Genomic DNA, 13,496 nt, shown 5'->3' with positions numbered 1-13,496 from the left:
ATCACCTGAGTGACGTATACACCTGTGTCTGCAAGAAAACACTTTCCAGGATTTTAAACAAACAGCCTACTCTCCACACCACTAGGTGGCGACATACCTCACGGTGTACCAAAGAAGCGTTTCCTACGTCATCAAACAGCGACACGATTCAGACACGAGCCTGTGGTGTGGAGGCAGTGGGTCAGTGCTGGTCTGCTGATGAAACGAATCAGCTGCTGGAGCTTTCACTGATCTGGCAGTTGGAGCTCGCTTTGGCTGCTTGCTGTTTTCTCTCCTAACGGCCGCGATGTGTCAGGTGGAGGAAGATTACCGGGGGGAGATGGAGCGCGCCGCCGCGCCCAGGTAGGCTGAGGTCTACAGTGCTGACAATAAGTATGTTTATGGATGATAAAAAGGCCCAGCGATGAAACGCAGATAAGCTTAGCTGGGATTTGATCGATATCATAACCGCATTAGTTTGGATATCACATGGAGGGGAATAAGAGTCCAGCAGCTGGGATGTGTCTGTGAATGTTGTAGCCAATTCATCTGCATCGTTTAAAGTGCTAAGATCCGTAAAGCTTAGCTTTATCACATGCATTCATGAGAACAGCTTTAAATAATGAGTCTGCGATAATGCAGAGACAGAGCTGCCGAGCTTCTCTCCGCTTGACTCATCAGTTCTGTCCGGAGCCGCTGGTTGAGTCTACGTCCAGATTTAAGCATCTTCTTCTTTGCTGATCCTTAGTTATTATTACCTCTAAGTATCTCACTTCATTTTAACCGGTACATTACAAATACATGTACTGGAACGTCCCTTAATAGCTTCAAGTTCACACTTGATAATATTGAGATCAGAGGAACACTTGTGCCAGAGCAGCAGGCCATCTGAGCCCAAAATCGTCGCTTCCCCAACCCGTACGAAAAGGTGTAAAAACATTCGTGTAATAAGTCAGGACGCCGTAAAAACTCCACCTGAACTCTGCACCGAACACCAGCCAGGTCATGGAACACCGCCCTTTACGTCACGGGCTGTGCAAACCGGCGTTTTGGGCCGTAGCTGAGCTCGCTGTGGTGGCATATCAGTGACACTGGGGACACTCATCCACTTAATTTAAACTCCATTCAGAGGAGGAGTGCAGCCCACTCCAGTTCATCCAGGTTCACTTTGTTTGCCTCTGTAGATGGAGGAGGTACAGTCTGTGTGCTAAGCCCACCGTGGAGTTTTGATGTTTTTTAAACATAAAGCGAACAAAAGGCAGAATGCTGTGACTGAATCAGCAGACCTCCTGTTCATCTGGACGTAGAGAAACGTTTCATCATCACCAGGTGACTCCTTCAGTCAGTCTGCAGGTTTCCAACCTTAGACTGACTGAAACTAGCTGGGAGGTCAGTTTATAATCATCCATCCACTTCCGCTGGAGCCTATCCCAGCTGTCATAGGGCGAGAGGCGGGGTGCACCCTGGACAGGTCGCCAGTCTGTCGCAGGACTAACGCACAGGGACAGACGACCATTCACACTCACATTCACACCTAATGGCAATTTGGATTATCCAATTAACCGATAATGGGAGGAAGCCGGAGTACCCGGAGGGAACCCACGCAAACACGGGGAGAACATGCAAACTCCACTCCACACTGTTGCTGTGCGGCAACAGTGCTAACCACCGTGCTGCCCAGTTTATAATCATCGATGTGGGAATGATCATGATCATTGATCATTGGCCGTGAGTGCCGTTCACAGAGAGTTGGGGAATGGCCTCAGGGCCCTTTGTTCCTCAGTCATAACCAGACGGGTTGAAATGTGGGGATTTTTGGCTGAGATGACCTGCAGGATTCTCTGGAGGTTTATTTATTTACACACTGAAACTCAGCATCACAGAAGCGGACCTCTCTCTCATATATGAAGCCACAGCAGAACTTACAAGCTTCAATGCAATTCCTGAAGTGATCCTGATATTAGGAAAATAGTAAAGACGCTGTGTTTACTGAAAATAGAATAAACGCAGCATATCAATTATTGAAACTGAGAAATGGTTTCAGTAAACACTTCACTTCAACAACACTAAATATGTTTAAAAATGCTTATTGTATAAATGAAAAACAACCTTAGTCATGCATCACTATTTGCTACAACTTAAGTCTTTGGAACTCTGCTGGAGGAACCATGGAGAACACAATCCCAGATCGCCTCACTGTCATCATCAGTGTCATTCCTGCTTTAACATGGCTGCTCTTCTCCTGTTTGTTAGTGTTTCAAAGAAATGTGTCAGATGCAAAGAGGCGCCTGCAGCTTTGGTCATCAGAGCAGGAGATGCGTACTGCAGGTAAGCTGCGCAGCATTTCTACATGTAGAGCTGTGAGAGATAACACTGAGAGCTCATCTGTGGTGGCTGGGGTGTTTTTAAGGTAAGCAGTGTGCCTCACTGCAGGGATACATGACTGCATCTGTGATGACGGTGAGCGTAGCCACCACCGTGCGCTCATGGACAGTGGAACAGACAAACTACAGTGTGGGCCGTTTCTATGGATACACCGTGATAACATGGGAATGGTTGGTGATATAAAGTCCTGTTTGTGGCACATTAGTATATGTGAGGGGGCAAACTCCTCAAGATGGGCGGTGACCATGGGGGCCATTTAGAAGTCGGCCATCTTGGATACAACTTTTGTTTTTTCAATAGGAAGAGGGCCATGTGACACATCACACTTATTGGTAATGTCACAAGAAAAACAATGGTGTGCTTGGTTTCAACGTAACTTTATTCTTTCATGAGTTATTTACAAGTTTCTGACCACTTATAAAATGTGTTCAATGTGCTGCCCATTGTGTTGGATTGTCAATGCAACCCTCTTCTCCCACTCTTCACACACTGATAGCAACACCGCAGGAGAAATGCCAGCACAGGCATCCAGTATCCGTAGTTTCAGGTGCTGCACATCTCGGATCTTCACACCAGAGACAGTTGCCTTCAGATGACCCCAAAGATAAAAGTCTAAGGGGGTCAGATCGGGAGACCTTGGGGGCCATTCAACTGGCCCACGATGACCAATCCACTTCCCAGGAAACTGTTCATCTAGGAATGCTCGGACCTGCACCCATAATGTGGTGGTGCACCATGTTGTTGGAAAAACTCAGGGAACGTGCCAGCTTCAGTGCATAAAGAGGGAAACACATCATGTAGCAGTTTCAAATATCCAGTGGCCTTGAGGTTTCCATTGATGAAGAATGGACCCACTATCGTTGTCCCCATATACCACACCAAACCATCACTTTTGTTGTTCCAACAGTCTTGGAGGGATCCATCCAATGTGGGTTAGTGTCAGACCAATAGCGTTTGTTTTGTTTGTTAACTTCACCATTCACATAAAGGTTTGCCTCACTGAACAAAATCTTCTGCGTGAACTGAGGGTCCTGTTCCAGTTTTTGTTTTGCCCATTCTGCAAATTCTGTGGCCGATCTGGGTCATCCTCGTTGAGATGCTGCAGCAGCTGGAGTTTGTAAGGGTGCCATTTGTGAGTAGCTGATATCCGCCGAAGGGACGTTCGACTAATGCCACTCTCCAGTGACATGCGGCGAGTGCTACGCTGTGGGCTCTTGCTGAATGAAGCTAGGACAGCCACTGATGTTTCTTCATTAGTGACACTTTTCTTGCGTCCACATTTTGGCAAATCCAACACTGAACCAGTTTCACCAAACTTAGCAAGCAGTTTGCTAACTGTAGCATGGGAGATGGGTGGTCTCGTAGGGGGTCTTGCATTGAAATCTGCTGCAATGACCCGGTTACTGCGTTCACCAGATATCAACACAATTTCGATCCGCTCCTAACATGTTAACCTCTTCGACATGTCAATGGCTGTGAACAAAGAGAAACTTGTAAATAACTCATGAAAGAATAAAGTTACGTTGAAACCAAGCACACCATTGTTTTTCTTGTGACATTACCAATAAGTGTGATGTGTCACATGGCCCTCTTCCTATTGGAAAAACAAAAGTTGTATCCAAGGTGGCCGACTTCTAAATGGCCACCATGGTCACCGCCCATCTTGAGGAGTTTGCCCCTCACATATACTAATGTGCCACAAACAGGACTTTAATATCACCAACCATTCCCATGTTATTACGCTGTATCCATAGAAACGGCCCACCCTGCATAACTTTGCTTGGCATGATGCATCCAGCTCAGCCAGACTGGCTCTGGCCTGTTTCCACAGCCCACCACAGATGCTTCTTTGTCAGGTGGACTTCCTCCCTCAGTGGAGACGCGCGGCTCAGGCTGGTGAAGAATAGACGTACACTGGCTGCTGAGAACACAAAAGTTTTTTCTGTACTGTGAGCCCAGCACAGTTTCTGATGTTTGAAAGAAATGCGTTTGTACATGGAGGTCATGTGAGGTGTTAGCGTGTTTGCAGTGGCTGTGCTCACATCCTGTTTCTGTGTCGTTCAGGCTCTGTTTCAAAGATTTCTTCATTCACAAGTTCAAAGCTGTGCTCGGCAAGAACAGGATCATTTTCCCCGGAGAGAAGGTAAGTCGTTCCTGACTCAACACAACAAAATTCACTTTGCTCCATTTTATTGTCCGAGTTTGTCTTTGAGCCAGAATAATCAGCAGAAGCTGGAAGTGTTTGTGACAGCGTCAGAACTGTGTGCCTCCTTTGATCCAGGTCCTGCTGGCTGTGTCCGGAGGCCCTTCTTCCTGTTCAATGCTCAGACAAGTTCAAGAGGTGTGTCATTGTCACCACAAGTCATTTCACTTCAGTTTTATTTATATAGTGCAAATCACAACAACAGCTGCCTCCTTATAATGTAAGATAAAGACCTTACTATCATACAACAGAGAAAAGCCCTGCAATCAGTAGGACAAGCAGTTTGGTGACAGTGGGAAAGAAAAACTCCTTTTAACAGGAAGAAAGGCTCAGGGAGGGGCGGGGCCATCTGCTGCTACTGCAGGGGTGGGCAACTCGAGGCCTCGAGGGCTGCTGTCCTGCAGGTTTAGATCTCACCCTGGGTCAACACACCTGAATCGCACGATGAGGTCATCAGCAGGCCTCTGGAGAACTTCACGACATGTTGAGGAGGTCATTTAGCCGTTTGAATCAGCTGTGATGGATCATCATCTGAAAGCTGCAGGACAGCGGCCCCCGAGGCCTGGAGTTGCCCCCCACCCCTGCGCTGCTGGTTGGGGTGAGAGAAGAAAGAGGGGGCAAAGACTCGCTGTGGAAGAGAGCCAGAGGTTAATAATAAGTCATATTTAAATGCAGAGAGGAGAAACACCCAGTGCATCATGGGAATCCCCCAGCAGCCTACTTCTATTGCAGCATAACTAAGGGAGGATTCAGGGTCACCTGGTCCAGCCCTAACTATATGCTTTAGCAAAAAGGAAAGTTTGAAGCCTAATCTTGAAAGTAGAGATAGTGTCTGTCTCCTGAATCCAAACTGGAAGCTGGTTCCACAGAAGAGGGGCCTGAAAACTGAAGGCTCTGCCTCCCATTCTACTTTTAAATACTCTAGGAACAACAAGTAGGCCTGCAGAGCGAGAGCGAAGTGCTCTAATAGGGTGATATGGTACTACAAGGTCATTAAGATAAGATGGGGCCTGATTATTTAAGGAGCAGGATTTTGAGTTGATGCTGGATCCACTGTTGTGGTAGAAAAGCATGAAATATTATATTATAGTCTATCAACTTCTTAAAACCGGCATTAAAATATCTCTAACTGCCATAAATAGTTAATGATGTTCTTCACAGGGTTTAAGTCAGAAAGCGAACAAGAAGCTGAGATTCGTGCCTGGCGTTGCCTTCATCGACGGTACGTCTGGCTGCACACGGACAGTAAAGGCTCTTCTCTTCTATTTCTGCGTCTCTGGTGACGTTTTTCTGAAATGATTCTGGCTAAAAAAGAAACCTTGTAAAGGGGTGTGTCTTTGTTCCCAGAGGGTGCTGCGATAGGTCAGTCGGTGGAGGAGCGACAGAGGACAGTGGCTGAGCTCCAGGCAGTGTTTCAGGCTACTGGTTTCCCCTTCTACATCTTACCTCTGGAGCAGGTCTGTGTAGAGCCGGCCGAGCCTGCTGCTCTTGATGTTAATTAGACTGAAGCTGGTCACAGAGCGGTCTGTCTGAACCAGCGTCTGTGTTAAATATACGCCGATGTTCTCTAAGGTGCTGGACCTGCCCGCTTCGGTCGTGGCGACCAATCCGTCGCCCTCAGAGCAACCTGCCAGCGCCTACAAAGCAGCCGTGCATCACTTTGTCGATACTGACGGCAGCAACTTTCCGAGGCCACAAGAACCAAAGAAGACGCTGCTGCCTCGCGTTCAGGAGTCGCACACGCTGATGCTGCAGCAGCTGCTCGGTTCAGTTAAAACGCTGACGGCCAGAGAAGAGCTGCTGAACACACTAAGGTCAGGCGTCAAGCACTCGCTTCTCCTACTTGTGATGCTTTTGCTGCTTAGACACGAAACGGTTCTTTGATTCCCGACTGAGTTTGTCCACCACGTGAGCCCCTGACCTGACTGTGTTGTGTTCCTCAAAGGCAGCATCTGCTGGTGCACACAGCTCGTACAGAGGGCTACAGCAAACTGATGCTGGGAGACAGCTGCACCCGACTGGCTGTTAAACTTCTCACCAGTATATCACTGGGCAGAGGAGCCCAGCTGGCCCAGGACACAGTGCGTATACCTCGTCACCTCGTGTAAAGGATCAGGTCGTATTCCAGCATTTAAAGTTTGACTTAAAGCAAATCTGCTCTTAATGCTGTCGTTGTTTTAAACAGGGTTTCTCTGACTCCAGATACGGTGACATCATATTAGTGCGGCCAATGAGAGACTACTCTGCCAAAGAAGTAGCTTACTACAACCATCTGTTCACTGTGCCCTATGTTGTTATTCCAAGTGTGGACACGAAGGTAAAGCATGAAACATTCAAAGTGTGTGAAAGGCTTTAATGTGCAGCAGCGTCAGAGCAGCAAAGCAAACGCTCCAGTCACAGCTGGAACAGCTGTCAGTCACAGCTGGAACAGCTGTCAGTCACAGCTGGAACAGCTGTCAGTCACAGCTGGAACAGCTGTCAGTCAGCCTGTGGGGGGCGCTGCAGGCGCTGCCAGCTCATTGGACGGCCTGTTCACGTAGTACAAAAACAAACAGGAAAACAGAAATGTTTCTGAAAGTGGTTTGTTTGTTTGTTTGTTTGTTTGTTTGTTTGTTTGTTTGTTTGTTTGTTTTAAATTTCATGTAACAAAACTGCAAACATGAACAGATTGTTTTCCTCCCTCTTAACTAACACACGGCTCGTCTGCGCACACACGTCTGCTGTGTTCACATCTAACACAACACAGCTACACACATGAGCCACAGCACGTTTGCACTCTGCTCATATTACATCCTTTACACAACTTGTTTTAACATTGCACTCAACAACAAACACAAAGTCACTTCAGGGACCAAACTGCATCATATTTCTTCATGTTAACATGCAGGCCGCAAGAGGGTGTGACATGGGCCACAAGTGGCCCCCGGGCCACGGCTTTGAGACCCTGCTTCAGACCTGTGTTATGGACAGCCTGTAGGACGTCGGGTTCAGGCGTGCGCCCCAGAACAAACAGGATTTTACTCTCTGATCCCGACTTCCACAAATAATCAAGGTTATTCATGAAACGCGCACCATCAGTACAGATGTGTACAGATGTGTACATGACCTGTGCCGCTGTGCACTGTTCCCACGGGACAGTTTCTGCTTCCCTCCTTACATCTTTGAACCATTCATGTTTATTAATGTCCTTGTTCGAGCAAAGCGCTCCATCTTCTTTTTCTTCCCTGTAACTAAACGACCTCAGATTAAATCCAGGCTTCTTCACCGGCTTATCAGGAAGAAGTCCCTTATTGTAGGTTCCTGGATGGTTAAGCTGGGCTTCATCATGAATACGATGGTTTGGCTTGAACTGTGTGAGCAAAGCTCTCTCAGAAACTGCGCGAGGGGAAACGAGGCTGCTAAACTTTGGCAGAGACAGAAATGGGTGTTATCACAGACGGAGGGAGGTTTTCTATGTTTGACATATTTGTTATCATCACCTGAGACGTCAGGACCTTTGCTGTGTGCATCGTCTCTTCCTCTCCCTGCGCCTCCTCCAGGAGTCTCAGGGTTTCCAGCCTGTGTACAGTTTTGTTGCTCTGTGCTCCACAGACGGTGGATAAGGCCAGCATCCAACGTCTCACAGAGAGTTTTGTCACCAAACTGCAGACAGACTTCCCCTCCACTGTCAGCACCATCTACAGGTTGCAGTTACACACATGCTTCATGCACATCAGCGCTTTGAACATATCATGTGTGCTGCAGGTTTCCTCAGACAGTCTCGCTGTTAAACCCAGCACGTGTGTTACGCAGGACCAGTGAGAAGCTGCAGACTGCATGTAGGAAAAGGTCAGGAGCCGACGGCTGTGACCGATGTCTGCTGTGTCTGTGCAGCCTGGATACTGCTGTGGGTGAGTGAGGCGCTCCACAGGCAGCGCCAGCCTGCAGATCACTGACACACACAGGAGTAACTGTGCACATTACAGTGCTCCACTTCAGCTTTATTTATAAGCAGGGCTGCACATAAGGGGTCCGCAGGTGCGCAATGACTGTCAAAATAAAAGACGCGCACCAGATAAGAAGTTGCAACGCGCGTTTGGACTGTGATTGTCCGCTAGAGTGGGAGTGGGATTGTCACGGCACATTCTGCACCACATCTCCGTGCGCTCATCGTTTGTTTGAAGCCAGCTCACCTCCTGCAGCCACTTCTCCAAGAATACGCGCTTCTGTTGCGGTTCGGACGCCTGACATTTCTTTGGAGGTGGAGCAACACCAACGTAACTGCTTAGAGGAGCTTTCTTCTTCGACATCCGTCAGAGTTCTAAACAAATGTCTGTCCTCCTCTCATGTACGCAAACGCGCGTTGCAACTTCTTATCTGGTGCGTGTCTTTTATTTTGAAAGCGAACCACTGGATTATATCCCTCTAAATGTGGAAACAAGGCCAAAGTGCTGCAGCCACAGGACTGTAATTACAGCTTTGAAGATTATGTTTTCTTTCTTGCTCACATTCACAATGTTAATAACAGACTGTGGAGCAGTTCATACAAACATCTTTGAGCACAGAGCAGCAGAGCTCGCGTGTCACACAGAGAGCCCACATGGTCCCATCAATAATGGATCAATACTCTGTCATAATCAGGAAAAGACCAGCAGACGCCATTTCTGCTACAGCTCAATAATCATGTAGAATAACGGTAATATTGTGGTAATGGCACGTTATGACCACCTAATTACAAAGTAGTGTGAAATACCAGTGTTATAGCTGCTGTGGTAATAAACATATTAATAATAGTGTAGTAACACTTAATGCTAACAGCATCGTCTAATATCTGTATTTAAATCTGTTTATATGCTGACTTGTGGCAGTGACCGCACAGGGTAACACTGGATTATGAGGCTCTAGGCTGCTGTTCATTGTTAGTGTTATAATCCTGGGATGAAGTCTCTGGTGAAAACCATCTGCAGGACATCGTTCTGGTTCAGGACGGCGCGACTGAACCTGTCTGTCTTCATCTTTTCAGAGGAGGCGTCGGCCTTCCAGGCCACGCTCATATCAGATCAGCTGTCCGGGTCCAAGTGTCTGCGAGGCAGCGCTGCTGAAACCCCGAGGCCAGAGCCAGGTACAGTGACTGCTTCAGAACTGAACAAGCTCCACTTTACATGGATACAAAGCTGTGTTTTTACGACGGCTTCTGTTAAACAGGGAGGCCGGAGTCGCCGCCTCTCACCGCACAGTGCTGTTCCTCTGCAGAAGGGCGGGGCTGTGGGAGAGCAGGAAGTGATGGAGGCTGCTGTTCTTCTGCTAAGTAAGTGTTTATTTTCTCTTTTTCAGACATATGTGGCAAATGTTTGCTAAACTGTATGAGGTGCATCCACTAGGTGCTGTGTCACACTCTGACACATTTCTTTGATGAGAGTCGGTAATGTAAGAAATAAGCTTTGACATTTTCTTCACTGGCCTGGCTTCTTGGTTACCTCTAGTTTAATCCCTGCTTATTTTGAGAATGCTGTAATGTTTAAAAATAAGAGCTAGGATTGGTCCTTCTCAGCTCGATTGATCTGTAACTGCTAAGGTTTGGAGGAAAGCTCGTGGCTAGGCAAGTTCAGGTTTCTTGAGATAATTGCAACCACAGGCCCCTCTGTGGGTATAAGACCTGTAACATTACAGGGTAATCTATTACAGTGGCAGCATGCTGTCATTTGGACACTTTCATGCTTTCATTCACACGTGCCTGCAACAAAGTGTTTGAGATTATATCCTGTAGGATGGATTTCATCTAAAAACCAGTCAAGTCCTAAAAGTGAACTGGGAGGAACGTCTTCCACATTTCTTCTTCTGTGCATCGTGTGCTCGTCTGCTGTTTCCTTTCTTCATTGAAACAGTTTTTGAAGCATCGACTGCAGACTGTGGGTGCTCATAGCTGAGCTTTCTGTATTGCACTTGTATTACAGACTACCAGAAACAGCACGTCTGAAGAGCCTGTTGTGTTACAGCTGTGCACTGACTGTCAGAGACATGGTGAGTGATGACGTGTTCGACCCTTTCATGCATGAATTATGACGACCGTTATTCTTCTTTAGGCATAAAAAAGATTTTTGAACTTGTACTTTTCAAAGACTTTGTTACACTTAGATGGACGCTGATGTGCAAGTGCGCCATCAACACTGACACAAATACATGGAAACGGCTGTCCACTGCAGCGAGGTCAGGGAGAGCGGGGTCATTGGTGTTTTTGCGTATTTGTTGGAGTTGTGGCATCAAGTAGCAACACTTCAAACATTATAACACATACCTGTGACTCAGACGTAGTCAGCCATCAGCGCAGCGAACAGGACGACCGTGAGCAGCACACACCATGTTTGGTATGAACCAATCAGAGTGTGAAGATCTGACATCCAGCCTGTTTGTTTCCTTTCCAGTCGACAGTGAATCACCTCCCTCAGTACATCCTGTCAGAGGCTCAGAGGAGGCAAAGGAGGTGGGGGCTGTTTGTTTCACTCTTCTTTGACGGCGTTTGCATCATAGTTAGGAACAGTTCCTCACTCTGAGGGCAGTTTGCAGACCTCCCTGCGTGATACTGACACTGTACCCATGATGTGATGTAAAGTATGACGTCATATTTACGGTGGCTTTGGGAAAGCGTGTTGGACAGTTTGAGCTGCGCCTTTCTCGCGGTCCTCTTTGCAGTCACCCGCCCTGAAAGTCGTCTGTGTTAGTTAAACCGACCACAGGTAAAACGTGCTGATGTGTAAAGACTGGCTTATTTAAAAAATAAAGAAGCATCACAAGGATGTAGTGCTGTTTCCTATTTTGTTCCAACCAAACAACGTTGTTCCAAATCGCATCGTTTCCACTTCTTTCTATGATCGTCTGTCTGCCAGCTGTGCTTTCTTAGGAATACAGATGTTGCATTTACAGTGAGACTGCAGGCGATCGAGGGCTGACTGGGTCGTTGTGCTCTGCAGGTCTCAGATGAGAGAGGAGATCAGTGACTTCCTGCTGGACGATGGTGACGAAGGAAATTAGAAACAAAAGGAGAAGCCCCGCCCCCCACGCCAGAAGAGGGTGGAGGAAAGGTTTCTTCAAGGAAACTGGACACCGACACTCACACTTAAGCTCTGCAGGAAGGAACCGAGTTCATGTTTAACAATCACATCATTAGAGATCGTGTGTGTGTGTGTGTGTGTGTGTGTGTGTGCGTGTGCGTGTGTGCGTGTCTGTGTGTGTCTGTGTGTGTGTCTGTGTGTGCGTGTGCGTGTGTGCGTGTCTGTGTGTGTCTGTGTGTGTGTCTGTGCGTGTGCGTGCGTGTGTGTCTGTGTGTGTGTCTGTGTGTGTCTGTGTCTGTGCGTGTGTGCGTGTGTGTCTGTGTGTGTGTCTGTGTGTGTCTGTGTGTCTGTGCGTGTGTGTGCGTGTGTGTGTGTGTGTGTGTGTGCGTGCGCGTGCGTGTGTGTGTGTGTGTGTGGAGCAATCTTGCATTCTTTTAAATGATTTAGTTCTTTGAGCTGAGTCTTCTTGCTTCTTCTGTTCTCGTACAGATAAGATTGTATCATGAATGTGACAACATGTAACATTAATCTCTTTATTTCCATCACATGTCCTTAATAAACCTTCACATATCAAAAAGACAATATGGCAGTGAGTGGAACTATAGCAGGAGTCCATCTCCTCCTTGTGTGACTGACTGTTTACATCAACACAAAACAAAGTTTTATTCAAACACATTCAGTCGATCATGTCGTCAGAAATCGTTGAATTTCGATGAAACATTTAAAAACTGCGTTTTGTGTTTTTTATTAAAATCTGCTAAAACTCCACCTGTGTCTGTGTGTGCGTACTTTACAGAGAAGTTGTTGTTATGGTAATAAAAATAAAATTTTTATCATTAGAGAAAAAATTACCAGTAATCATCCCACAGATGTAATATTATCTACAGCTACTCTTAGTACCATTGATGTTAAGTTAGACTCTTTTTCTCTAACTGATCTTTCTGAGTTAACTTCAATAATTACTTCCTCCAAACCATCAACGTGTCTTTTAGACCCCATTCCTACAAAACTGCTCAAAGAAGTCCTGCCATTAATTAATGCTTCGATCTTAAATATGATCAACCTATCTCTAGAAAGAGAGAGCAGATTTCTCCTGTTTTGGCTTCCTGTTAAATCCAGAATTCAAAATCCTGCTCCTCACATACAAGGTCTTAAATAATCAGGCCCCATCTTATCTCAATGACCTTGTAGTACCATATCACCCTATTAGAGCACTTCGCTCTCGCTCTGCAGGCCTACTTGTTGTTCCTAGAGTATTTAAAAGTAGAATGGGAGGCAGAGCCTTCAGTTTTCAGGCCCCTCTTCTGTGGAACCAGCTTCCAGTTTGGATTCAGGAGACAGACACTATCTCTACTTTCAAGATCAGGCTTCAAACTTTCCTTTTTGCTAAAGCATATAGTTAGGGCTGGACCAGGTGACCCTGAATCCTCCCTTAGTTATGCTGCAATAGACGTAGGCTGCCGGGGATTCCCATGATGCATTGAGTTTTTCCTTTCCAGTCACCTTTCTCACTCACTATGTATTAACAGACCTCTCTGCACTGAATCATATCTGTTATTAACCTCTGTCTCTCTTCCACAGCATGTCTTTATCCTGTCTTCCTTCTCTCACCCCAACCAATCACAGCAGATGGCCCCGCCCCTCCCTGAGCCTGGTTCTGCTGGAGGTTTCTTCCTGTTAAAAGGGAGTTTTTCCTTCCCACTGTTGCCAAAGTGCTGCTCATAGGGGGTCATATGATTGTTGGGTTTTTCTCTGTATCTATGAAGCGCCTTTAGGCGACTTATGTTGTGATTTGGCGCTATATAAATAAAATTGAATTGGATGGTGTCAAAGGGTGAGTGTCAATGAACTGAATGGATTTTGGGCTGTATCAGGACAAAAACTTCATGTGGATACTTTCC

At 46.6% G+C, this 13,496-nt stretch overlaps 1 protein-coding gene across 2 annotated transcripts; it reads left to right on the top strand.

Moving 5' to 3' along the window:
* The first annotated feature begins 135 nt into the window (after positions 1–135).
* ctu2 (cytosolic thiouridylase subunit 2 homolog (S. pombe)) lies at positions 136–12,361 on the top strand. Of its 2 annotated transcripts, XM_085427542.1 has the most exons (16): positions 136–342; positions 2,233–2,307; positions 4,429–4,507; positions 4,646–4,705; positions 5,729–5,789; positions 5,915–6,024; positions 6,140–6,381; positions 6,513–6,648; positions 6,753–6,884; positions 8,159–8,250; positions 8,360–8,457; positions 9,570–9,668; positions 9,752–9,854; positions 10,501–10,567; positions 10,969–11,027; positions 11,515–12,361. In XM_085427542.1, exons 1-16 carry the CDS (start codon positions 287–289, stop codon positions 11,573–11,575), a joined length of 1,530 nt encoding a protein of 509 aa, XP_085283668.1. In that variant the 5' UTR covers positions 136–286; the 3' UTR covers positions 11,576–12,361. The 2 variants fall into 2 exon arrangements, with proteins under 2 accessions (XP_085283668.1, XP_085283669.1); XM_085427543.1 differs by lacking the exon at positions 10,969–11,027.
* Positions 12,362–13,496: the final 1,135 nt, after the last annotated feature.

The sequence above is a fragment of the Rhamphochromis longiceps genome, linkage group LG13 (assembly GCF_057381845.1).
Source record: "Rhamphochromis longiceps isolate RC_006_pf linkage group LG13, R_longiceps_female_GT1.1, whole genome shotgun sequence".
In the NCBI taxonomy this organism is placed as follows: domain Eukaryota; kingdom Metazoa; phylum Chordata; class Actinopteri; order Cichliformes; family Cichlidae; genus Rhamphochromis; species Rhamphochromis longiceps.
Note: the sequence above shows the minus strand (reverse complement) of the source record. Positions and strands in the feature narration are given on the sequence as shown.